Below are 26,467 nucleotides of genomic sequence, written 5' to 3' on the forward strand. Positions count from 1 at the left end.
TTCAGTTCTGCACGTCCACCCCGGTGGTCCAACGGGCCACTCGGGCGCTCTGGCCCATAGTGGCCACTGATGAAATACTTGCCTGTTTCAAAAATAAGAGGCCCATGAACTGCTTCATGAGGGCCAGAAACATCAAAGACACCATTGTGCATGCTGACATCACGGGCTTTACCAGCCCTGCACCGTCCCATTTTCTCACTAAACAGCCTGGCTGTTACAAATGTTTGGGATGCACTACCTGCAAGAATATGATCAGTGGATCATCCTTCAAACATCCATCTAAGGACTTTGTGTTCAAATTAAAGCATGTTATGACCTGCACGTCCACCCATGTGGTATACCTCATCACCTGCCCGTGTGGGCTAGGATATGTTGGCAAGACCATCACCAGCTTTAGAACGAGGATGGCGCAACATAGATCAGCCATCAACATGGCTATCAAGAAGGGAAGTTCTGATCAACCAGTGGCGCAGCACTTCGCAGCCAAGGGACATTCAGCAGATGCACTAAAACATATGATCATCGACCATGTTCCAGCAAATCTCAGAGGGGGTGACAGGTGCGGCGCACTATTGAAGTTGGAGGCCCGCTGGATATTTAAACTGGAAACTTTCCCACCGAAGGGACTTAATGACAAAATCCAGTGGAATAGTCTTTAATTTGGACAATTCAATCCTTTCACGCCTAACTTGGTTTAGGTTTAATTTACATGTGGACAATACTGTCTTTAATCACGGTTAGGCTTTCTAGTATTAATATTTGCCTTCCCAGTTGCATGTGGGTCCTAGCTTTTCTTGCCCTGCACTCTGGTATGCTTCACCCTCTCACCTTGTATTTCCAGCCCAATTGTACTAGCTCACTTGACATTCCACACTGCAGCCCCACTCACACTCTTCTTGTGCATATCACGCCTAGCACACCTTTACTTCTTTATATCTCAACACCGCTTTACTACACTACACAGCAGGTTATGGTTCTCTTCCCTCTCATGTTTCCCCTTCTTTCCTCCCGTTTCTCCCTACAGCTTTGGGTTCGCTAACCCTCTACTTTTACTTTCCCACGTTTTAGTTTCATTCTACACGTAGCACACAGCTGACCCCCCTTTTCCCTACTAACCTGGTCCTGCTAGTTTTCCTTTCCTTTCTCTTCTTCACTGCGCTAACTTCTTCTACCCCCTCAGTCTGCTCCATTTTGCTTTACCAAGCCTGTTTCATGGCCTTACCATGAACCTTTCCCTCCACCTTCCCTGACAATTCTCTCCTGCTTTACCCTTGGTAACTGCTCCACTGATTACAGTGATCCTACAGATTCCACGTAGAGTACTCATTTATGCAGTTTAACCACATGCTTCCGTACTTCCCATGTATGGGGTTACATTACTTCTTTATTTCGTTTACAGCTCTGCCCCCCTATGTGTTTACTTTGTATTGTGCCCCCACTACTGCTGCTGCACTTTAGTTTCACTGTTTCACTCTCCTTCACAGAGTCGGCGCGGGTGCTCTGGGAAGCGCTGCTGGTTACCATGGCAACCGCGCCGCACACCCGACACCACGTCATCTCCTGGAGACGCCGGAGGACTTCTGGCGACCCCCGTGATTGACGGCGCCCGGCCCTGTGTCTTCCTCCACGTGCGGGATTTACCAGGGAGCTATAAAGGTAAGTGGGTCTCCTTCTATCACTGTTCACGCCTTGACAAAGGGGTCTCAGGACCCCGAAACGTTGGTTCTGTATGTGACCACTGTTATGTGTTTTATTTGAATACACATTTGATTGTTTACACCGACGGAGTGCCGCTGCTTTTTTCCTTTTATATATATATATATATATATATATATATATATACCAACAGGGGGTACCTTCAACTATCATCCATAGAAAAAGGAAACCAGGCGGCACTCCAAGGGTTTTGTTTAAGCAAAAAGTTTTTGTATTAAAGTGACAGTGCAAACAAGTTAATCCAGCATAGTGCAGACCACTATGCTGGATTAACTTGTTTGCACTGTCACTTTAATACAAAAACTTTTTGCTTAAACAAAACCCTTGGAGTGCCGCCTGGTTTCCTTTTTCTATGGATGATAGTTGAAGGTACCCCCTGTTGGTCTATATCATTTGGAGGAGGGCACCCAGGTGGATGTTACTATGAATGGGAGTGCCATAAGTATATAAGGATATATATATATATATATATATACACACACACACACACACACACACACACACACACACACTAGGTGATTCATCGCGCCCTACGGGCGCTCTTCACACCGTCGTTAGGGGCTACGCCCCGTTAAACCCTACACACCTTTGGACATACGCAGGCCGGTAGAGAACAGAATCAGAAACGCAGGGCAGTATAGAGGGCATACAGAAATGGTGACCGGTTGAGAAAAGATAGGGTGGGGGGGGGGGGGGGAGGGAATGTACAGAAACGCTGTGCGATCGGTAAAGGATAGGGAGAGGCAGGGTGGTAGGGAGAGGATAAAGAGAGGCAAGGTGTTAGACAGAAAATACCGTTGCAAGAGGGTACGACCCTTTAACCCCTGCACGGGCTTCAGCTGTGCTATAATTGTTATTATATGGAGTATTACCTGCAAAAAAGTTTATGCTATTGGGTAAATATTGCAAGGGGGAAGGGCGTGCGATTGTCAAGGGGGCGTAGCCCTTTGTGAGGGCGTAAAGAGTGGCCGCAGAGCACAAGAATAACATAGTGTAGTATATACTGCTAGTGTATGCAGCGCAGCTTATACACACAGTGGCCACAGGTATCAGAGCCGTGTATACACACAATGGACACAGGTAGCTCAGCTGCTTATACACACAATGGCAACAGGTAACGGAGCCACGTATCCACACAGTGGCCAGAGGTAGCAGGGCAGCTTATACAAACAATACCCACAGGTAGCAGAGCCGCTTATACACACAATACCCACAGGTAGCAGAGCCGCTTATACACACAGTGTCCACAGGTAGCAGCGCAGCTTATACACACAGTGGCCACAGGTATCAGAGCTACGTATCCACACAGTGGCCAGAGGTAGCAGGGCAGCTTATACACACACAATACCCACAGATAGCAGAGCCGCTTATACACACAGCGGCCACAGGTAGCAGAGCCGCTGATACACACAGTGCCCACAGGTAGCAGAGCCGCTGATACACACAGTGCCCACAGGTAGCAGAGCCGCTGATACACACAGTGCCCACAGGTAGCAGAGCCGCTGATACACACAGTGCCCACAGGTAGCAGAGACGTTGATACACACAGTGCCCACAGGTAGCAGAGACGTTGATACACAACGTGCCCACAGGTAGCAAAGCAGTTTATACACACAATGACCACAGGTAGCAGTAGTGCTTATACACACAATGGCCCCCGGTAGCAGTGTCACTTCTACACACAATTCCCATAGGTAACAGAGGCAGAGCCGCTTATACAAACAATGGCCACAGGTAGCAGCACCGCTTATACACACAATGGCCACTGGTAGCAGTGTCACTTATACACACAATGCGAGGCAGATGTGGTGGATGCCGCGGGTGGGGGCGGATGTGGTGGATACTGTGGGTGCCGCGTGTGGGGGAGTGGCGGGCGGGTTTTGGTGTAGCGGGGTGGGGGGGGGGGGGGAGTTGTGGGTATGGGGTCGGAGTGCCGCAGGTGGGGGAGGGGTAGGGGGTGCCGCGGGTTGTGGGTGCTACGGGTGGGGGAGCGGCGTGTGCTGTGGGTGGGGGATGGATGTGGTAGGTGCCGCGGGTGGGGTGGAGGGTGCGGGGGTGCTGCGGGTGGGGGAGAGGGCAGGAGTGCAGCGCGTGGGGGAGGGGCGTGTGCCGCGGGTGGGGGGCAGATGTGGTGGATGCTGTGGGTGCCGCGGTTGGGGTGCGGGGGAGAGGTGGGTATGGGGGTGGGGGAGGTGCGGGTGTGTGGTGGGGTCTGGATGCGCTGCGGGCAGGGGAGGGGGTGCTGCGGGTGTGGGTGCTATGGGTGGGGGAGAGGGCGGGAGTACCACGGGTGGGGGGCAAATGTGGTGGATGCTGCGGGTGGGGGAGGGGCGGAGGGAGCAGTGGTGTAGGGGGGGGGAGAGGTGGGTACGGGGGTGCCGCTGGTGGGGGAGGGGTGGTGGGTGCTACGGGTGGGGGAGGGGCATGTGCCGTGGGTGGGGGGGATGCTGTGGGTGCTGTGGGTGGGAGAGGGGCAGGTGGGGTGGAGTGGTGTAGCGAGGACGAGAGATGGGTATGGGGGTGGGGGAACTGCGGGTGAGGGAGGGGTGCTATGGGTGGAGGAGGGAGTGCAGCGGGCGGGGGAGTGTGCCGTGAGTGGGGGGCAGATGTGGTGGGTGCCGCGGGTGGGAAAGGTGTGGGGGGAGAGGTGGGTATGGGGGTGGGGTCGGGGAGGTGCAGGGGGGAGAGGTGGGTAGGAGGGGGAGGGGCGTGGGTGCCACGGGTGGGAGAGGAAGGGGGCGGCGCGGTTTGTTGGTGCTACGGGTGGGGGCGGGAGTGGTGTGCGTGGGGGAGGGGCGCGTACCGTGGGTAGGGGACAGATGCTGTGGGTGCCGCGGGTGGCGGAGGGGTGCTGCGGATGGGGGAGGGTGCGGGAGTGCGGCGGGTGGTGCTGCATGTGTGGGTGCTACGGGTGAGGGAGGGAGTGCTTTGGGTGGGGGAGGGGCGTGTGCAGCGGGTGGGGGAGGGGCGGGAATGCCGCGGGTGGGGGAGGGGCGGGAGTGCCGCGGGTGGGGGGTTTCTGCAGATGTGGGTGCTATGGGTGGGGGGAGAGTGCAGCGGGTGGGGGAGGGGCGGGGGGGTGCTGCAGATGTGGCTGCTATGGGTGGGGGAGGGGGAGGTAGTGCTGCAGATGGGGGAGGGGCGGTAGTGTCGTGGGTGGGGGAGGGACGGGGGGTGCTGCAGATGTGGGTGCTATGGGTGAGGGAGGGAGTGCCGCGGGTGGGGGAGGGGCGGTAGTGCCGCGAGTGGGGGAGGGGTGGGGGTGCTGCAGATGTGGCTGCCATGGGTGGGGGAGGGGCGGGAGTGCCGCGGGTGGGGCGTGCTGCAGATGTGGCTGCCATGGGTGGGGGGTGCTGCAGATGTGGCTGCCATGGGTGGGGGAGGGGCGGGAGTGCCGCGGGTGGGGGAGGGGCGTGCTGCAGATGTGGCTGCCATGGGCGGGGGAGGGGCGGGAGTACCGCGAGTGGGGGAGGGGTGGGGGCTGCTGCAGATGTGGCTGTTATGGGTGGGGGAGGGGGCGGGAGTGCCACGGGTGGGGGAGGGTCGGGGGGTGCTGCAGATGTGGCTGCCATGGGTGGGGGAGGGACGGGAGTGCCGCGGGTGGGGGAGGAGCGGGGGGTGCTGCAGATGTGGCTGCCATGGGTGGGGGAGGGGCGGGAGTGCCGCGGGTGGGGCGTGCCGCAGATGTGGCTGCCATGGGTGGGGGAGGGGTGGGGGGTGCTGCAGATGTGGCTGCCATGGGTGGGGGAGGGGCGGGAGTGCCGCGGGTGGGGGAGGGGCGTGCTGCAGATGTGGCTGCCATGGGCGGGGGAGGGGCGGGAGTACCACGAGTGGGGGAGGGGTGGGGGCTGCTGCAGATGTGGCTGTTATGGGTGGGGGAGGGTTTTGGTGTAGCGGGGTGGGGGGGGGGGGGAGTTGTGGGTATGGGGTCGGAGTGCCGCAGGTGGGGGAGGGGTAGGGGGTGCCGCGGGTTGTGGGTGCTACGGGTGGGGGAGCGGCGTGTGCTGTGGGTGGGGGATGGATGTGGTAGGTGCCGCGGGTGGGGTGGAGGGTGCGGGGGTGCTGCGGGTGGGGGAGAGGGCAGGAGTGCAGCGCGTGGGGGAGGGGCGTGTGCCGCGGGTGGGGGGCAGATGTGGTGGATGCTGTGGGTGCCGCGGTTGGGGTGCGGGGGAGAGGTGGGTATGGGGGTGGGGGAGGTGCGGGTGTGTGGTGGGGTCTGGATGCGCTGCGGGCAGGGGAGGGGGTGCTGCGGGTGTGGGTGCTATGGGTGGGGGAGAGGGCGGGAGTACCACGGGTGGGGGGCAAATGTGGTGGATGCTGCGGGTGGGGGAGGGGCGGAGGGAGCAGTGGTGTAGGGGGGGGGAGAGGTGGGTACGGGGGTGCCGCTGGTGGGGGAGGGGTGGTGGGTGCTACGGGTGGGGGAGGGGCATGTGCCGTGGGTGGGGGGGATGCTGTGGGTGCTGTGGGTGGGAGAGGGGCAGGTGGGGTGGAGTGGTGTAGCGAGGACGAGAGATGGGTATGGGGGTGGGGGAACTGCGGGTGAGGGAGGGGTGCTATGGGTGGAGGAGGGAGTGCAGCGGGCGGGGGAGTGTGCCGTGAGTGGGGGGCAGATGTGGTGGGTGCCGCGGGTGGGAAAGGTGTGGGGGGAGAGGTGGGTATGGGGGTGGGGTCGGGGAGGTGCAGGGGGGAGAGGTGGGTAGGAGGGGGAGGGGCGTGGGTGCCACGGGTGGGAGAGGAAGGGGGCGGCGCGGTTTGTTGGTGCTACGGGTGGGGGCGGGAGTGGTGTGCGTGGGGGAGGGGCGCGTACCGTGGGTAGGGGACAGATGCTGTGGGTGCCGCGGGTGGCGGAGGGGTGCTGCGGATGGGGGAGGGTGCGGGAGTGCGGCGGGTGGTGCTGCATGTGTGGGTGCTACGGGTGAGGGAGGGAGTGCTGTGGGTGGGGGAGGGGCGTGTGCAGCGGGTGGGGGAGGGGCGGGAATGCCGCGGGTGGGGGAGGGGCGGGAGTGCCGCGGGTGGGGGGTTTCTGCAGATGTGGGTGCTATGGGTGGGGGGAGAGTGCAGCGGGTGGGGGAGGGGCGGGGGGGTGCTGCAGATGTGGCTGCTATGGGTGGGGGAGGGGGAGGTAGTGCTGCAGATGGGGGAGGGGCGGTAGTGTCGTGGGTGGGGGAGGGACGGGGGGTGCTGCAGATGTGGGTGCTATGGGTGAGGGAGGGAGTGCCGCGGGTGGGGGAGGGGCGGTAGTGCCGCGAGTGGGGAGTGGGGGAGGGGTGGGGGTGCTGCAGATGTGGCTGCCATGGGTGAGGGAGGGGCGGGAGTGCCGCGGGTGGAGCGTGCTGCAGATGTGGCTGCCATGGGTGGGGGGTGCTGCAGATGTGGCTGCCATGGGTGGGGGAGGGGCGGGAGTGCCGCGGGTGGGGGAGGGGCGTGCTGCAGATGTGGCTGCCATGGGCGGGGGAGGGGCGGGAGTACCGCGAGTGGGGGAGGGGTGGGGGCTGCTGCAGATGTGGCTGTTATGGGTGGGGGAGGGGGCGGGAGTGCCACGGGTGGGGGAGGGTCGGGGGGTGCTGCAGATGTGGCTGCCATGGGTGGGGGAGGGACGGGAGTGCCGCGGGTGGGGGAGGAGCGGGGGGTGCTGCAGATGTGGCTGCCATGGGTGGGGGAGGGGCGGGAGTGCCGCGGGTGGGGCGTGCCGCAGATGTGGCTGCCATGGGTGGGGGAGGGGTGGGGGGTGCTGCAGATGTGGCTGCCATGGGTGGGGGAGGGGCGGGAGTGCCGCGGGTGGGGGAGGGGCGTGCTGCAGATGTGGCTGCCATGGGCGGGGGAGGGGCGGGAGTACCACGAGTGGGGGAGGGGTGGGGGCTGCTGCAGATGTGGCTGTTATGGGTGGGGGAGGGGGCGGGAGTGCCACGGGTGGGGGAGGGGCGGGGGGTGCTGCAGATGTGGCTGCCATGGGTGGGGGAGGGACGGGAGTGCCGCGGGTGGGGGAGGAGCAGGGGGTGCTGCAGATGTGGCTGCCATGGGTTGGGGAGGTGCGGGAGTGCCGCGGGTGGGGGAGGGGCAGGGGGTGCTGCAGATGTGGGTGCCATGGGTGTGGGAGGGACGGGAGTGCCGCGGCTGGGGGAGGGGCGGGGGGTGCTGCAGATGTGGCTGCCATGGGTGGGGGAGGGGCGGGAGTGCCACGAGTGGGTGAGGGGTGCTGCAGATGTGGCTGTTATGGGTGGGGGAGGGGGCGGGAGTGCCGCGGGTGGGGGAGGGGTGGGGGGGTGCTGCAGATGTGGCTGCCATGGGTGGGGGAGGGGCGGGGGGTGCTGGAGATGTGGGTGCTGCAGGTGTGGGTGCCGCGGGTAGGAGGGTGCGGGGAGTGTGCCGTGGATGGGTGGCGGATGTTGTGAAGGCTGTGGGTGCCGCGGGTGGGAGGGGTGCGGCAGTCAGTGGTCGTCCACGGCATTCACCTCCGGACTGTGCGGCAGCTGAGCAGTCACCGGCTGCAGTGTCACCAGGGTGCAGGGAGTGTACGGGGAGGGGGGAGAGAGGGGAGGGGGCGGAGATGGGGAGGGGACTGGGCGGGGATGGGCAGACCGAGGGAGGGGACTGTTCCTGGCCTGGATCCAGCCACCCAGATCTGTGACTGTGACTCCACCCAGCGTTAGAAATGCAGGCACAGAGTCACAAGGCACATATATATACACACATATATACACATACATACACACACACACTGCTCAAAAAAATAAAGGGCACACTTAAACAACACAATGTAACTCCAAGTCAATCACGCTTCTGTGAAATCAAACTGTCCACTTAGGAAGCAACAGTGATTGACAATCAATTTCACATGCTGTTGTGCAAATGGAATAGACAACAGGTGGAAATTATAGGCAATTAGCAAGACACCCCCAATAAAGGAGTTGTTCTGCAGGTGGTGACCACAGACCACTTCTCAGCTCCTATGCTTTCTGGCTGATGTTTTGGTCACTTTTGAAAGCTGGCGGTGCTTTCACTCTAGTGGTAGCATGAGACAGAGTCTACAACCCACACAAGTGGCTCAGGTAGTGCAGCTCATCCAGGATGGCACATCAATGCGAGCTGTGGCAAGAAGGTTTGCTGTGTCTGTCAGCGTAGTGTCCAGAGCATGGAGGCGCTACCAGGAGACAGACCAGTACATCAGGAGACATGGAGGAGGCCGTAGGAGGGCAACAACCCAGCAGCAGCACCGCTACCTCCGCCTTTGTGCAAGGAGGATCAGGAGAAGCACTGCCAGAGCCCTGCAAAATGACCTCCAGCAAGCCACAAATGTGCCTGTGTCTACTCAAACGATCAGAATCAGACTCCATGAGGGTGGTATGAGGGCCCGACGTCCACAGGTGGGGGTTATGCTTACAGCCCAACACCGTGCAGGACGTTTGGCATTTGCCAGAGAACACCAAGATTGGCAAATTTGCCACTGGCGCCCTGTGCTCTTCACAGATGAAAGCAGGTTCTCACTGAGCACATGTGACAGAGTCTGGAGACGCCAAGGAGAACGTTTTGCTGCCTGCAACATCCTCCAGCATGACCGGTTTGGCAGTGGGTCAGTAATGGTGTCGGGTAGCATTTCTTTGGGGGGCCGCACAGCCCTCCATGTGCTCGCCAGAGGTAGCCTGACTGCCATTAGGTACCGAGATGAGATCCTCAGTACCCCTTGTGAGACCATATGCTGGTGCGTTTGGCCCTGGGTTCCTCCTAATGCAAGACAATGCTAGACCTCATGTGGCTGAAGTGTGTCAGCAGTTCCTGCAAGATGAAGGCATTGATGCTATGGACTGGCCCGCCCGTTCCCCAGACCTGAATCCAATTGAGCACATCTGAGCACATCTGGGACAGTCTCGTTGCACCACAGACTGTCCAGGAGTTGGCAGATGCTTTAGTCCAGGTCTGGGAGGAGATCCACCAGGAGACCATCCGCCACCTCATCAGGAGCATGCCCAGGCGCTGTAGGGAGATCATACAGGCACGTGGAGGCCACACACACTACGGAGCCTCATTTTGACTTGTTTTAAGGACATTACATCAAAGTTGGATCAGCCTGTAGTGTGTTTTTCCACTTTACTTTTGAGTTTGACTCCAAATCCAGACCTCCATGGGTTAATAAATTTGATTTCCTTTGATAATTTTTATGTAATTTTGTTGTCAGCACATTCAACTATGTAAAGAACAAAGTATTTAATAAAAATATTTCATTCGAGGGGCGTGGCTTGGCTGGCAACTAGAGGAGAAGTGCAGAATACCAGCTCTCCCTAAAAGTCGCCTATAAAGTATCCTAACCCCTTGTTCCCGCATCCTTAACCAGTCATAAGATTCTCTAGAGGTCCCCCCTACCCTACTGACGATACCTGGGGAGCCCGCGGAATCGGGGAGCGCTTTTAAGCGCTCCTGCGGGTTGCGGCCTACCTCCCCAGTCAGAAGACGGGGCCTGGAGTGGAGAGGACGTCGGACGACAATCACCCGCGGCGGACATCCCGCCGGGATCTGGCTGCTCCCCCTGCACTCACCAAGATCTGCTGAGGCGAGGGGACGGATCCCTTCGTGGAGGTGAGTCCGCTCCATAACAGGAGCTCGCCCCGCGACCGCTGCTCCGGCCGCCCGCACGCACAGGGGGGCTGAGATGCCCGTTAATTGATAGCCTTCCGCCCGCGGCACAGGACGTAGCGGCGTCTCCCACCCGGACCGCACGGCAACCCGGTTACCTCAGAGAGCGACTGCACTGGCCTCCCGCTCTGCACGCTACAAGGATCGCGGGACTCGCAGCTCTCCCAGACGCCCGGCCCTTGGGGGGATCCGGCCGGAGATCACCGCTCAGCCAGTTGCGGCTCCCCCCGCTCGTGAGCATACCCCCCTCCCAGTGTCACACTCCCATTAACAACTAAAGGGTCCTAGCTTGCTTCTGGGACCGGGGGAGACCCACACCACCTCCTTGCAGTACGCGACCTAGTCCCCCTCCAGAGCCTGGGGACTCCATTTTAACAATAAACCCGGCAGACATCAGATCTCACTAAGCCACAGTATAACCCATACCAAAGGCTCCCTCTAGTGGCTAACCTAGGATAAACTACATAAGACATATTTCTCTGCTTACGCCAGAAATATTAAATGATTACATCTCAACCTCTCATAGCCTATAATGCTATAAGAAATGCTCCTACGGGGGTGTGGCCTAGCTGTGAGAGAAGGTGGACGTGTGGAAGCAGAGCTCCGGCATAATACCCCTTACTGAAGACCCCCGTCCACACCACCTATCCTTTGAGACCCACCAGACGTCTGCTGTGACCCCCTGCATCGGGCTGGTAGGTTGCGGAGCCGGCGGGTACCATGGACACCCGTGCGGGTTGCGGCCTGCTTGCCTGACTGAAGCCGGGGACTCGAGCCGGGAGCTGTCCCGGAACGGAAGTGACGCGACGGGGCCTTGATCACAGCCGAAGACGGCGGCGGCCTCTCTCCTGACTCCCCTGACGGCATCTTCCCTGCCTCCTGCCAGACCGCACTGTGCACCATCGCTCCCGAGGGCCGCGACACCCGCAGTGTCGGTCTGAGAAACGGGTCCGTGAGCGGCTGCACTCCCTGGACACGGATGGTGCTGCCTCCTGCATCTGTCCCCTGACCCCCGTTCTCCACTGCGGCGCAGTGAGGGAGATACCCTTGCCTGCAGAGGTGCTCCCCATCTCCACCAACGCAACAGACAGGGACACAAAATCAGAGCTACAGAGGCCAGGAATTGGAGCCTAGCAGCGCCATCTTAAGTGCTGGCAAAGTGCCAAGGATAAGAGCCATGATTCTTTATAGCTCCTAGCCAACACCGATCACATCTCTCTTCCCTTGCCTGGAAAAAAGCTCTGCCTAGACCAGGGCTCCTACAACTATATCAGCAGGTCCCAGAGAAACCACAGAGCAAAGCTGCGTGGACCCCAGTTTGCTACCTTCCTCACTCCACACCCACTGAAATGCACACATGTAGTGTGCACTAGATGACGGCAGCCAGTTTGGGCCTTGAGAACCACACGGACCCGGCTGCCTGAGGGATCCCTGGCCGCTCACTGCACCCCGCGGTGCTCAGTTGCCAGCCCCTTGGATCCCATACCACTGGCTAACAACGCCCAACAACGCAACGCAACGCAACGTAACATAGATAGGTGAAACGGAACCCCACCTCACCACCACAGAAGCAGCAACTCCCTACTTCTCTGACTGACAGCATAGACTTCCTGAACCCTCCTGTCCCCTAGAGGACATACAGGACTCAGACCCGATATCCACTACCCCACTGATCGGGACCATCACCTAGCTAATGCCGGTGACGATACTGATAACCTGTCACCCTCCAGCTGTAACCCCATAAGCATTAATCTCTACCAATAGACCAAATTCAAAAATCAAACAAAACAGAACAAGGAGTCTGCCAGGTACAGCGCTGGTCGCTACCTGGGCCCAGACCTTGCTGTCATCACAAGTGGATCATCCACCCCCCCATCTCCCTTCCCCCGCTGCTGTACACGTGCCTCCCTGACCCTCGTCCTGCTTGGACAAAACAACATATAACTCCTCAAATCCCTACCTGACGTACTCCTAAGGAACTTTTAATCCCCAGCGATACATCGGTGGTCACTGAACCCCCCTTACATATCACCACGATTGGACCGGATCCCCTATCATGGAAAAATACGTGGCCAAAACGCTACGCGCAAACAAGAACTCTCAAAACAAAAATAAATCAACAGCTAAAGAAAGGGAGCTCAGCCCTACTCTACAGGGGTCTCCATCCTCTCCGAGCAGGCGAGTCACTGACGACATGGCACCTGCTGACATCCATGCTAGTCCATCCTCAATACAGAGAGCCAGAGAAATATCAGACATCATATCACCTTTACTAGACGCAAAATTAGCACCTCTGATGGAGGCAATTACGTCTGCAGCAGCTCAACTGACCCAACACACCCAACGCCTGGCTGAGGCCGAGGACCGAATATCTACCTTGGAAGACGATTATCAGACGATTCAATCCCAACAACAAACACACGACAACACCCTAGTAGCCATGGCCGATAAGATCGAAGATTTAGAAAACCGGAACCGCCGGAACAACTTACGCCTGATTGGTCTGCCGGAATCCGTCAGACAGGCAGACCTACTGAATTTGGTTACTCGCTGGCTTCCCACAACCCCAGACCTGCCCTCATCCCCCACCTCTTATCTAGTGGAACGAGCCCACCGCATTGGCCCAGACAGGCAGTCTTCGCAATCTTCCCAGTCCCGTCCTAGACCAGTAATTTTCAAGCTACTAAACTACCTTGACAAAGTGAAGATCATGGAAGCCTACCGCAAATGTTCTGACCTACGATATGAGGAATCCAAGCTTCTTCTTTTTCAGGACTTTTCCTTTCAAGTTTCGACGCAACGACGGGAGTTCTCCCCTGTATGCAAGGAACTCTATGCTAAAAACATCAGATTTGCTCTCCTATACCCAGCAAAACTGAGAATCTTTCATGCAGGCAAACCTCATTTCTTCGACACGCCAGATTCTGCTCGGAACTTTCTCAAATCTCTTTCAACGCTACAGTCCAACTCTCGAATGGACGACGCTGATTGACTCTCCTAGACTTGAGTATCTTTCTATGTTACTATCTTTCCCTCTTTACTAATGGATAACACATGGTTGATTGTTACTATATGGTTATTGCACACAGGGTTAAATGAAAACTCTCCACACCTACCGCAGATGCGGGCATGGTGGGGTTCCTTTATCAGATTTATTCAATTTGTTACATTTCTCCTATCACCTTTCTTCCCCTCCCCTTTCTCTAATCAAACTAGAGTTCCTGTTACAGTTAGACGGTTACCATTACCGTCCTCTTGGGTTCAAAAATTTAAAAAATGTTATGACTGGTGGCCTAGGCCGCATTGGCTACCGTTTTCTTTTTGCATTGCATTGCTTGGTCAGTGTATGTATACTCTAACTCCGTTAGTTTGCCCGATATGTTATTCTTGTCCTCCCCTTGCGTGCTGGGACGGGGGATTGGACTTTCGCTTGTGGCTTCTCTTTCTGCGTTCCGCTAGACTAGGCATTGGATGATACCAGCCCCTAGAGACACTGGGGCCTCTACAGATGGCTCAAAGACATCTCTTAAATTGGTCTCGTGGAACGTAGAGGGCCTGAACACACCAATCAAGAGGAAAAAGATATTGACACACCTCAAAAAATTCCGTCCTGATATAGTATTTTTGCAGGAGACACACTGGCGTCTCAATGACCCTAACACACTTAGAGATACCTGGGTTGGTGACTTCAGAAGCGCCTCCTATACTACTAAAACAAGGGGTGTACTTATTCTATTTCGTAGATCTTTGAACTATAAGATTAAGGATGAATGGGTAGACCCTGAGGGCAGGTTTCTGTTTCTAAAGATGGAAATCGAAGGAGAAACCTTTACCCTAACAAGTATTTACGCCCCTACAGGACCAAATGATTCCTTTTTCTCGGATATATTTGTTAAACTACAGGATTGGATGGAGGGAGTTCTGATTATAGGGGGAGACCTTAATATTGCAATGAATCCGCTACTAGATGTATCTGGTGGCCCCAGACAGCTAAACTACAATAGATCCATGCCACCCTCCCTGTCCCTAATGCAAGACTCTTTACAACTCCTGGACCCATGGAGATTTCTCCACCCTGACTCTAGGGAATATTCCTTCTTCTCACACCCCCACAAAACATTCTCCAGACTAGATTATTGGCTAATACCTGTCTCTTCAATACATAGAATAATAGATTCCACCATAGCTAGTATTCTCATATCTGACCATGCCCCCATCACCTTGACAATAACACTATCCACGCCCCGACAATACTCATACATCTGGAGATTCCCTGAATATCTCGCCACTTCTGAGGACTTCAAACTCTTTTTATCACAATCATACCTCAACTACACACATGATAACGCAACACATATTAATGACATAAATCTTTTCTGGCAGGCCTCTAAACCCGTTCTTAGAGGGCAAATTATTTCATATGTTGCCACCAGAAAGAGGCAACTTCGGGAAAGGATGACAGAGGCATCCCTCCAGGTCGCCTCGGCCTATTCCCAACTGTTGACTGATCCATCTGAAACTAACAGAAAATTATATAAAGATACCAAACTGATACACGACACTCTCTGTGCTGAACAGGCCAAGCTATTCCTCTCCTTCCAATCCAACAAATATTTTCGCTGGGGTAATCGCCCAGGGAAGTTATTGGCAAACATGGTAAAAACCCATGCAACACCTAAACATATCTCCTCAATTAGAGACACAGGCAGACCCCCTTCAGTGACACAGGAACAAATTAGCGACACTTTTCTGACTTTCTTTGAAAAATTGTACACCGCACCGCCAGAGCACCCCACGGCTGGCATGGACTTTCTGATACAGGCTAATCTCCCCACACTCTCAGAGAGCGATAGAGAATTTCTTACCAACCCCGTTACTGCTGCAGAATTAGAATCGACCATCAAATCTCTAGCAAATGGGAAATCCCCAGGGCCCGACGGTATGTCGGCGGCCTATTACAAGCTACTTCTCCCACATTTAAGTGAACACCTCAGGCAACTGTATAATGCGCTCTTGAAGGGACACCCTGCCCCAACAGGCTTTAACACAGCCCGAGTTATAGTCCTCCCTAAACCTAATAAAGACCATACATTAGTTTCATCCTACCGGCCAATATCACTACTAAACCAAGACTTTAAAATATTCACAAAGATTCTTGCCTCCCGTCTCCAAGTGATCTTACCCAAATTGCTACATCCTGCGCAGACAGGATTCATGCGTAATAGACACTCAGTACATAATGTTCGCTCACTACTGGCAGCCATGTATAAAACGCATAACTCATTAGAGCAGGACAATATGGTATTGAGCTGTGATGCAGATAAAGCCTTTGACCGAGTGTCTTGGGCCCACATAGACAGATTACTTGGACTTCAAAATTTCGGTCTTGATTTCATTAAGGTATTCCACACCATCTATCAAACACCCCAGGCCTTCTTGACAGTAAATGGTCACAACTCGAGACTATTCTCCTTATATCGAGGTACCAGACAGGGATGCCCCTTATCCCCCCTCTTATTTAACTTGGCCTTAGACCCTCTCCTTCGCCATTTCTATAAAGAACACAGATGGCACGGTATAAAACTAGCTGATCATGAAATTAAATTCTCAGCATTCGCAGATGACATTTTACTTTATTTTAGCAACCCCCGAAAAGCCATACCACACTTACTCGACATCCTAGACTCATTCGAACTAGTTTCCGGATTTAAAATTAATCACTCCAAAACGGAGGCCTTGGCTTTCTTTCCCTCAATAAAAATAGGGTGGGGAGACACGTTCCCATTTCACTGGGCCACAAACAATTGTATTACTTACCTAGGGATTATATTCCCTGATCACCCATCCAAGCTATACTCACTTAATTACCCCCCACTATTCGCTAGGACATATACAGATTTTGCCAGATGGAACCACCTTCCTCTCACATATACGGGCAGAAGTCACTTATACAAAATGATAAGCTTTCCCCGCTTCCTTTATGTATTACAGATGCTCCCGCTGATTCCACCTAAACACATGTTAGCTCAATTAGACAAAGCACTGTCCAAATTTATTTGGGCAAACAAACACCCTCGATTCTCACTATTCAAATTACGCCAACCTCGTTCTCTTGGAGGCCTAAATCTACCATGCCTTCACTCATATGCTTTAGCAGCTAACTACAGGATCGCTCTAGATTGGATTGGTGGTCGAGACGTGTATGCCAACACACACCTGGAACAATCTTTTATCCCCTCCCAGACCTTAATGTCTCTGCTACACACCGCTCCTACTTCCATACCACATTGTGTGACAGACAACATACTTATCTCCTCTACCTGTATTGCCTGGCGACAGATTCGCTCAAGACTAAAAATATCACGATATACATCGCTGTTCCTACCTCTCTGGGGCAACCCAGACTTCAAGCCTCACACTACCTCCCCAATATTTCAGACCTGGTACGATGGAGGTCTAAAATACATTCATCACTTCCTACATACCGAAACTCTGACCATACTTACACACTCCCAAATTATAGCACGCTTCCCATCCTTACGAATCCCACTCTTTCCCTTTCTTCAAGCATGTAGCTATGCACAAAAGGTCACATCTTTACTATCTACACAAGACACCACTCATACCTTGGACAAAACACTACGACACACCCCAAATGGTAATTTCTCCACAGCGCTCATATTCACACACTCCCGCACAAATGTGGAATCTGGCTCAGTAGGCCTCCTAAAATGGAAACTGGAATTCCCAGACCTCACCATGAAGCTGATTCTAGAGGCCAACACCTACTTAGATAAAACACTAGGCTCAGTTTCATACTCAGAAATGCACCAGAAAATTCTACATAGAGCATATATTACTCCTAAACTACGACACCTCATCGGAGCAGCCTCCTCATCTCATTGTTTCAAGTGCACTGCTCCAGAAGCGGATCTTGTACACTGTCTGTGGTCATGTCCCAAGGTACGTACACTTTGGCAGGCACTCCAATCCTATATCACGACCGACTTACAACTACAATTTACCGTCACTAAGACATGGGCATTCTGGGGCATATTCCCGAATTCACCCAACACCGGTCTGTCCAAGGGACAACGTATTTTATTAATTAAACTGGCGGCTGCTACCAAAAAAACGATCCTTTCACAATGGATCTCCACTGACCATATCCCCATCTCATTATTACATCCTAGGATCTCTCATCTATTCCATTTAGACTGGACCAATACTGCTTTACAGAAAGACAAATTGACCGAGAAATACTTCCATATTTGGCTACCCTATGTCCAGACCCTCCCCCAGGTTACAAAGGAAGCCCTACGGAAATGTTTCAAAGACACTAGGTGGTACTTGCTAGAGACTCTAGACTCCGTAGCCCCTTTTTGACCTTAAGGCATTATACCCCTCCCACATACCAACCAGTTCTCCTCCAATTTTGTATTGATTCTCTTCCTCTACTGTTCCAACGCTAGTACTACCTAGGGCTTACACGGAGTATAATTATAATCATAATTGATGTTCTTAAATGTATATGATGCAATGGCGATGTAATGCATGCGGTATCACTTTGTCTTGTTGTTAACTCACCAGTCAATAAAAACTTTTGAAAAAAAAAATATATATATTTCATTCATTCAGATCTAGGATGTGTTGTTTAAGTGTTCCCTTTATTTTTTTGAGAGATTATATAGATATATAGAGATAATAAGATTTTAAACCTACCGGTAAATCTTTTTCTCCTAGTCCGTAGAGGATGCTGGGGACTCCGTAAGGACCATGGGGATAGACTGGCTCCGCAGGAGACATGGGCACTAAAAAAGAACTTTAGGTATGGGTGTGTACTGGCTCCTCCCTCTATGCCCCTCCTCCAGACCTCAGTTAGAGAAACTGTGCCCACAGGAGACTGACAGTACGAGGAAAGGATTTTTGTTAATCCAAGGGCAAGATTCATACCAGCCCACACCATTCACACCGTATAACTCAGGTAATACAAACCAGTTAACAGCATGAAACAACACAGCCTCAGTCAGAGACTGAGCAAAACGGTAACATAACCCTTATGCAAGCAATAACTATATACAAGTCTTGCAGAAGCAGTCCGAACTGGGACGGGTGCCCAGCATTCTCTACGGACTAGGAGAAAAAGATTTACCGGTAGGTTTAAAATCTTATTTTCTCTTACGTCCCAGAGGATGCTGGGGACTCCGTAAGGACCATGGGGATAATACCAAAGCTCCCAAACGGGCGAGAGAGTGCGGATGACTCTGCAGCACCGATTGAGCAAACATGAGGTCCTCCTCAGCCAGGGTATCAAACTTGTAAAACTTTGCAAAGGTGTTTGAACCCGACCAGGTAGCTGCTCGGCACAACTGTAATGCCGAGACGCCTCGGGCAGCCGCCCAAGAAGATCCCACCTTCCTAGTGGAATGGGCCTTAACCGTTTTTGGTAACGGCAATACAGCCGTAGAATGAGCCTGCTGAATTGTGTTACAGATCCAGTGAGCAATAGTCTGCTTAGAAGCAGGAGCGCCAACCTTGTTGGCTGCATACAGGACAAACAGTGCCTCAGTTTTTCTGACCCGAGCCGTTCTCGCCACGTAAATTTTCAAAGCCCTGACTACATCAAGGGACTCGGAATCCTCCAAGTCTCGCGTAGCCACAAGCACCACAATAGGTTGGTTCATATGAAAAGATGAAACCACTTTTGGCAAGAATTGAGGACGAGTCCGCAATTCTGCTCTATCCACATGGAAAACCAGATAGGGGCTTTTGTGAGACAAAGCCGTCAACTCAGACACTCGCCTAGCCGAAGCCAAGGCTAACAACATAACCACTTTCCAAGTAAGACACTTTAATTCCACCGTTTTAAGTGGTTCAAGCCAGTGGGACTTAAGGTCCCAAGGCGCCACCGGAGGTACAAAAGGAGGCTGAATATGCAGCACTCCCTTCACAAAAGTCTGTACTTCTGGGAGAGAAGCTAATTTCTTCTGTAAGAAAATGGATAGGGCCGAAATCTGAACTTTAATGGAGCCTAATTTTAGGCCCAAATTCACTCCAGTTTGTAGGAAGTGAAGGAAACGCCCAGATGGAATTCTTCCGTAGGAGCCTTCCTGGCCTCACACCAAGAAACATACTTCCGCCATATTCGGTGATAATGTTTAGCTGTCACGTCCTTCCTAGCCTTTATCAGAGTAGGAATGACCTCATCCGGAATACCCTTTTCCGCTAGGATCCGGCGTTCAACCGCCATGCCGTCAAACGCAGCCGCGGTAAGTCTTGGAACAGACAGGGCCCCTGTTGCAACAGGTCCTGTCTTAGCGGAAGGGGCCACGGATCTTCTGTGAGCATTTCCTGCAGATCCGGATACCAGGCCCTTCGCGGCCAGTCTGGAACAATGAGAATTGTCTGTACTCCTCTTTTTCTTATGATTCTCAACACCTTGGGGATGAGAGGAAGAGGAGGAAACACAGACCGACTGGAACACCCACGGTGTCACCAGGGCGTCCACTGCCACCGCCTTAGGATCTCTTGACCTGGCGCAATACCTCTGTAGTTTTTTGTTGAGGCGGGATGCCATCATGTCTATTTGGGGCAGTCCTCACCGACTTGTAATCTGTGCGAAGACTTCCTGATGAAGTCCCCACTCTCCTGGATGTAGATCGTGTCTGCTGAGGAAGTCTGCTTCCCAGTTGTCCACCCCCGGAATGAACACTGCTGACAGTGCGCTGACATGATTTTTCGCCCAGCAAAGAATCCTGGTGGCTTCCGTCATTGTCACTCTGCTCCTTGTGCCTCCTTGGCGGTTTACATGAGCCACTGCGGTGATGTTGTCTGACTGAATCAGAACCGGTAGATCGCGAAGCAAAGTCTCTGCTTGACGAAGGGCGTTGTATATGGCCCTCAGCTCCAGGACGTTGATGTGAAGACAAGTCTCCTGGCTTGACCAAAGACCTTGGAAGTTTCTTCCCTGTGTGACTGCTCCCCAACCTCGGAGGCTCGCGTCCGTGGTTTACCAGAATCCAATCCTCAATGCCAAACCTGCGACCCTCTAGAAGGTGAGCACTCTGCAGCCACCACAGGAGAGATAACCTGGCCCTGGGGGACAGGGTGATCAACTGATGAATCTGTAGATGTGACCCGGACCACTTGTCCAGTAGGTCCCATTGGAAAGTCCTCGCATGGAACCTGCCGAAGGGAATGGCTTTGTAAGACGCCACCATCTTTCCCAGGACTCGAGTGCAGTGATGCACTGACACCTGTTTTGGCTTCAATAGGTCCCTGAGTCATAAGTTCCTGGGCCTTTTCTATCGGAAGATAAACCCTTTTCTGGTCCGTATCCAGAATCAAGCCTAAGAAGGTCAAACGAGTCGTAGGAACCAACTGTGACTTTGGGATATTGACAATCCAGCCGTGTTGCTGCAACACCTTCATTGAAAGTGACACGCTGTTCAACAACTGCTCTCGTGATCTCGCTTTTATGAGGAGATCATCCAAGTACGGGATAATTGTGACACCCTGCTTGCGCAGGAGCACCATCATCTCCGCCATTACCTTGGTGAAAATCCTCGGAGCCGTGGAAAGCACAAACGGCAACGTCTGAAATTGGTAATGACACTCCTGTACCGCAAATCTCAGGAACGCCTGATGAGGTGGATAAATGGGAACATGAAGATATGCATCCTTTATGTCCAGTGATACCATAAAATCCCCCCCTTCTAGGCTGGCGATGATCGCTCTGAGCGATTCCATCTTGAACTTGAACCTTTTCAAGTATAGGTTCAAGGATTTTAAATTTAGAATGGGTCTGACCGAACCGTCCGGTTTCGGGACTACAAACAGGGTTGAGCAATACCCCTTCCCTTGTTGATGCAGGGGAACTTTGACCACCACCTGTTGAAGACACAATTTGTGAATCGCATTTAAAACTATCTCCCTTTCTGGGGGAGAAGCTGGCAGGGCCGATTTGAAAAAACGGCGAGGAGGCACCTCTTCGACTTCCAGGTTGTACCCCTGGGAAACAGTTTCTATTGCCCAGGGATCCACCTGTGAATGAACCCAGATGTGGCTGAAAAGTCGAAGACGTGCCCCCACTGGGGCGGACTCCCTCAGCGGAGGCCCAGCGTCATGCGGTGGATTTTGTAGAGGTCGGGGGAGGACTTCTGCTCCTGGGAACTAGCTGTGGTAGGCAGCTTTTTCCCTCTGCCCTTACCTCTGGCAAGAAAGGACGATCCTCATACTCTCTTGTTTCTATTTGACCGAAAGGACTGCATCTGATAATGTGGCACTTTCTTAGGCTGTGAGGGAATATAAGGCAAAAAATTTGATTTACCTGCCGTAGCTGTGGAAACCAGGTCCGAGAGACCTTCCCCAAACAATTCCTCACCCCCGTAAGGTAAAACCTCCATATGCCTCTTTGAGTCGGCATCACCTGTCCATTGCCGGGTCCATAGGACTCGTCTAGCAGAAATCGCCATAGCGTTGACTCTAGAACCCAGTAGGCCAATGTCTCTTTGAGCATCTCTCATATATAAGACAGCATCTTTAATATGACCCAGGGTCAATAACATGGTATCCTTATCCAGGGTATCAATTTCCGCCGATAAGGTATCTGTCCACGCTATTGCAGTGCTACAAATTCAAGCCGACGCTATCGCCGGTCTGAGTAAGGTACCAGAATGTGTGTAAATGGACTTCAAGGTAGTCTCCTGCTTGCGATCAGCAGGATCCCTGAGGGTAGCCATATCTTGGGATGGCAGCGCTACCTTTTTGGACAAGCGTGTCAACGCTTTGTCCACCCTTGGGGCGGATTCCCACCGTATCCTGTCCTTATTCGGGAAAGGATGCGCCATAAGAATCCTTTTGGGAATCTGCAGTTTTTTGTCTGGAGATTCCCAAGCCTTTTCAAATAACTCGTTCAGCTCATGAGACGGGGGAAAGGTTACCTCAGGTTTCTTTTCCTTATACATGTGAACCCTCGTGTCAGGGACAGGGGGGTCCTCTGTGATATGCAAAACATCTTTTATTGCAATAATCATATATTGAATACTTAGCCAATTTTGGCTGTAACTTTGCATCATCATAGTCGACACTGGAGTCAGAATCCGTGTCTACTATTTGGGATGGTGGGCGCTTTTGAGACCCCGAAGGTCCCTGTGACATAGGGGCAGGCAGGGCTCGACACCCTGTACATCCCTTGGACTCAGCTTTGTCCAACCTTTTGTGCAATAAATTCACATTAGCACTTAAAACATTCCACATATCCACCAAGTCAGGTGTCGGTGTTGCCGACGGAGACACCACAGGCATTTGCTCCACCTCCTCCCTAGGAGAGTCTTCTACCTCAGACATGCTGTGCGTTACCTCTATGAAGATCTGAAGTCTTCTGCCGCCTCTGAAGTCTTCTTTCTTCACATACTCACCCGGCTTCCATCTTCCGGCTCTGCGAGGAGGACGGCGGCGCGGCTCTGGGACGAACGGCGAGGGTGAGACCTGCGTTCCGTTCCCTCTGGAGCTAATGGTGTCCAGTAGCCTAAGAAACAGAGCCTAACATTAAAGTAGGTCTGTTTCTCTCCCCTCAGTCCCTTGATGCAGGGAGTCTGTTGCCAGCAGGCTCCCTGAAAATAAAAAACCTAACAAAATACTTTCTTTTCAGGAAACTCAGGAGAGCTCCCTGTAATGCACCCAGTCTCCTCTGGGCACAGTAATAAACTGAGGTCTGGAGGAGGGGCATAGAGGGAGGAGCCAGTGCACACCCATACCTAAAGTTCTTTTTTAGTGCCCATGTCTCCTGCGGAGCCCGTCTATCCCCATGGTCCTTACGGAGTCCCCAGCATCCTCTAGGACGTAAGAGAAATTATATATATATATATATATATATATATATATATATATATAGAGAGAGAGAGAGAGAGAGAGAGAGAGAGAGAGAGAGAGAGAGAGAGAGAGAGAGAGAGAGAGAGAGAGAGAAATTCAGGCATGCACGTCTTTCTTTTGCTCCGATGAAGAGCGATTCCGGGACCCTGCCTTACTGCTGCATGCTCATACGCAGTCTCACCCATCGCCATTCATAATCATTCAGATGACAAAACGCTCCCTTAACCTTATTTAAAGGCTAAACTGAAAATGAACTACTTCACCATCCTGCGCACCTTTATTCTATTACACAAATACATAGATTTTATAGGTGCATTTTACAGAACATCCAGGGCATTGTATATAACAAATGGGCCTACAAAGTTCTCTCCATAATGTCCTTCCCATAAAGACCATGCTTCTCAGCGATGTATCGCAGTATGGCTCTAGTCTGTACTAGTTTCATGCCATCGATTTCAACCATTGGTGTTTGTTCAAACAGCAATGCTCCATCTGAAAGAGGCAAGAAGAAATATATGCTGCACATAAAACATTCACAGAACACTGCATTCAGCAGAGAGGCGCTGCACATATACAGTATTTACAGTTGTATCATTATTATCTATAATGGCATTTAACTGCCTTTATCCCAGACATGTGACCCGTAATGTCTCACAAAAAACTACTGGCATGTCACATTGCTTACTAGACTGTCACAAACATAGGACTTATTAATCTAAAGCAGCCAATCCCAACCTATGCGATATTACAAGCAATATTGCTCATTTACACCCTTCTGAGTGATACAGTTTGTAGTATCGACCAGTGTGTGTGCGCTATGAACTATGAATGATGCGCGATGCTGTGCATCGTTATTGACCCCTGCTGTCGGCTGTGCAGCTCAAGTTGGACATATCATCCAAAACTGCATGTACGGGCCAGCTGCTGCATGATGTCACTGTACGATATCGGTAGCGTGTATGGACTAGGTCGGCGGCCCAGAACCGTAGGGCAAACATTTTGCAATATCACTCATGGAGCGTTTTGTGTAGTGTGTACGCACCTTTACGTAGTATGCCTCGAGGACTGAGGTTGGGAATGCCTAATCTAAAATCTGTTGTTAAGCAGGGCCAACATGGTTGACAAGTCATTGCAAACATATTTCAACTAGCTTTACAATGACTCCGTATACACCTCCTGATCATTGTGGACAGTTCAGGCTCTGTTCTCAAAATACAAGGAAGCTTACATGCATAGTAGAATTTTATGGAATAAACTAATACAGGTTAAGTATCCCTTATCCAATGCTTGGGACCAGAAGTATTTTGGATATCGGATTTTTCCGTATTTTGGAATAATTGCATATCATATCATGGCGATGGGACCTAAGTCTAAGCACAGAATGCATTTTCATATACTCCTTATACACACCGCCTGAAGGTAATTTTAGCCAATATTTTTAATAACTTTGTGCATTAAACAAAGTTTGTGTACATTGAGCCATCAGAAAACAAAGGTTTCACTATCTCACGCTCACTCAAAAAATTCCGTATTCCGGAATATTTGGATATGGAATACTCAACCTGTACAAGACGTTTAGGATGGAACATGTAAAATGTATTGTGAGTTGTTCTGTGTGCTGAATAGAGTGATATTAGTGTGTCAATACAGGAATATATACCCAAATGTAAGGAAGCAGACAATGTAGCTTCTAAGGCAGTGGTTCCCAAACACAGTCCTCAAGGCACCCAACAGGCCAGGTTGTAGGGCTCTCCATGCTTGTGCACAGATGGTATAATCAAACAGAATCAAGTACTAATTAAGTCACCTGTGCCTAAGTATGGATTTCCTTAAAACCTGTACTGTTGGAATGCTTTGAGGGACGCGTTTGGGAACCACTGCTCTAGAGTTAAAACAGAAATTTATTTTAAGTCAAAATCAGGTTGGTTTTTACTTAAAATAAATTACCTCTTTAAATCCAGCGACAACATCATCATAATCTCGCATGCTATTATATTTGGGTCACAGCCCTTACAGAACATGAGTGAGGGTACATGGATGTGTCATGCACTACACTGTTCTACTGAGAATGGGCCTAATTCAGACCTGATCGCAGCAGCAAATTTGTTAGCTAATGGGCAAAACCATGCGCGTCAAAAATATAGTGGCTTCATGGGGAAGGGGTGTGGCCACAAAATAATACCAATTCATATTACGTGCACAGTAGTCTCCATTATTCAAATTACGCCGCACAGTAGCGCCACTACACCAGGTAGAGCCCCTTTTACACATTACGGCATGTAGAGTCCCCTTTTTACACATTACGGCAGAGAGCGTCCACCTTTTACACATTACAGCAGACAGAGTCCCCCTTTTTACACATTACGGTAGACAGAGTCCACCTTTTACACATTAAAACAGACGTATGTGTTGTCTGCCACCTAGTTATGGCCCTGGATAAATAGACTGCTAGGTAGATAGAATAGATAGGTAGACAGACAGACAGACAGACAGAATAGATGATAGATACTTACTCTCTCTCTCCCCGCTGGCTCCTCAGTGCAGCTGCTCAGAAGCTGGCAGATCACGGGCAGGGGAGGAGGACTCGGGAGCTGCAGCAGCGCACTGTAATTGGTGGCGGCGCCGCTGCGGCTGTCCCTCTCCTTCAACATAGGCTGGCCGCCCCGCCGCTGTGAATGCTGGGATGAGGAAAGCGCTTCCCAGCATTCACAGTGGCGGCCAGCCTATGTGGAAGGAGAGGGACAGCTGCAGTGGTGCCGCCACCAATTACAGTGCGCTGCTGCGGTTCCCGAGTCCCCCTCCCTCCTCCTCCCCTGACTCCGGAGCTGCTGCTCCTCTCCTCATTCAGGCAGCTTGTAATGAGTCAGTTTGACTCATTACAATGCCGCTGACTAAAGTCCCCTTGGAACAGGGATGCGGTCTGTTGTGCCCTCAGGGCAACTGCGCTGTGTGCCAGGCACACACGTAGTTACGGCCCTGCTCTCTCTGCATATGTTATATCTGCCCTCCCTCCTGCACTGCATATGGTTTTGCCCATTAGCTAACAAATTTGCTGCTGCGATCAGGTCTGAATAGGCCTATTGTCTGCAAAGACTGCTTGTAACACATAGCATAGACCTCCAAGATTCACACCAGAGCGGTTACTACTAGGTTCAGCTCACAATGAATGAAGCGTAAGTCATAAGCGCTGCCACATAGGAAGCTTCATGATAAAACTATCAATACATAACAGTAAAGTTCTTTGCACAAT

General features: G+C 52.5%; 1 protein-coding gene across 4 annotated transcripts in view; it reads right to left on the reverse strand.

Moving 5' to 3' along the window:
* LOC134909626 (glutathione S-transferase A4-like) overlaps positions 1–26,467 on the reverse strand; it is a 165,176-nt gene that overhangs the window by 52,320 nt on the left and 86,389 nt on the right. For all 4 annotated transcript variants that reach the window (XM_063916692.1, XM_063916693.1, XM_063916691.1 and 1 more), the window contains exon 4: positions 23,577–23,709. In XM_063916692.1, the coding sequence (XP_063772762.1) occupies positions 23,577–23,709 (133 nt within the window). The remainder of the gene's footprint in view (positions 1–23,576; positions 23,710–26,467) is intronic.

This window comes from Pseudophryne corroboree, chromosome 4 (genome assembly GCF_028390025.1).
Source record: "Pseudophryne corroboree isolate aPseCor3 chromosome 4, aPseCor3.hap2, whole genome shotgun sequence".
In the NCBI taxonomy this organism is placed as follows: domain Eukaryota; kingdom Metazoa; phylum Chordata; class Amphibia; order Anura; family Myobatrachidae; genus Pseudophryne; species Pseudophryne corroboree.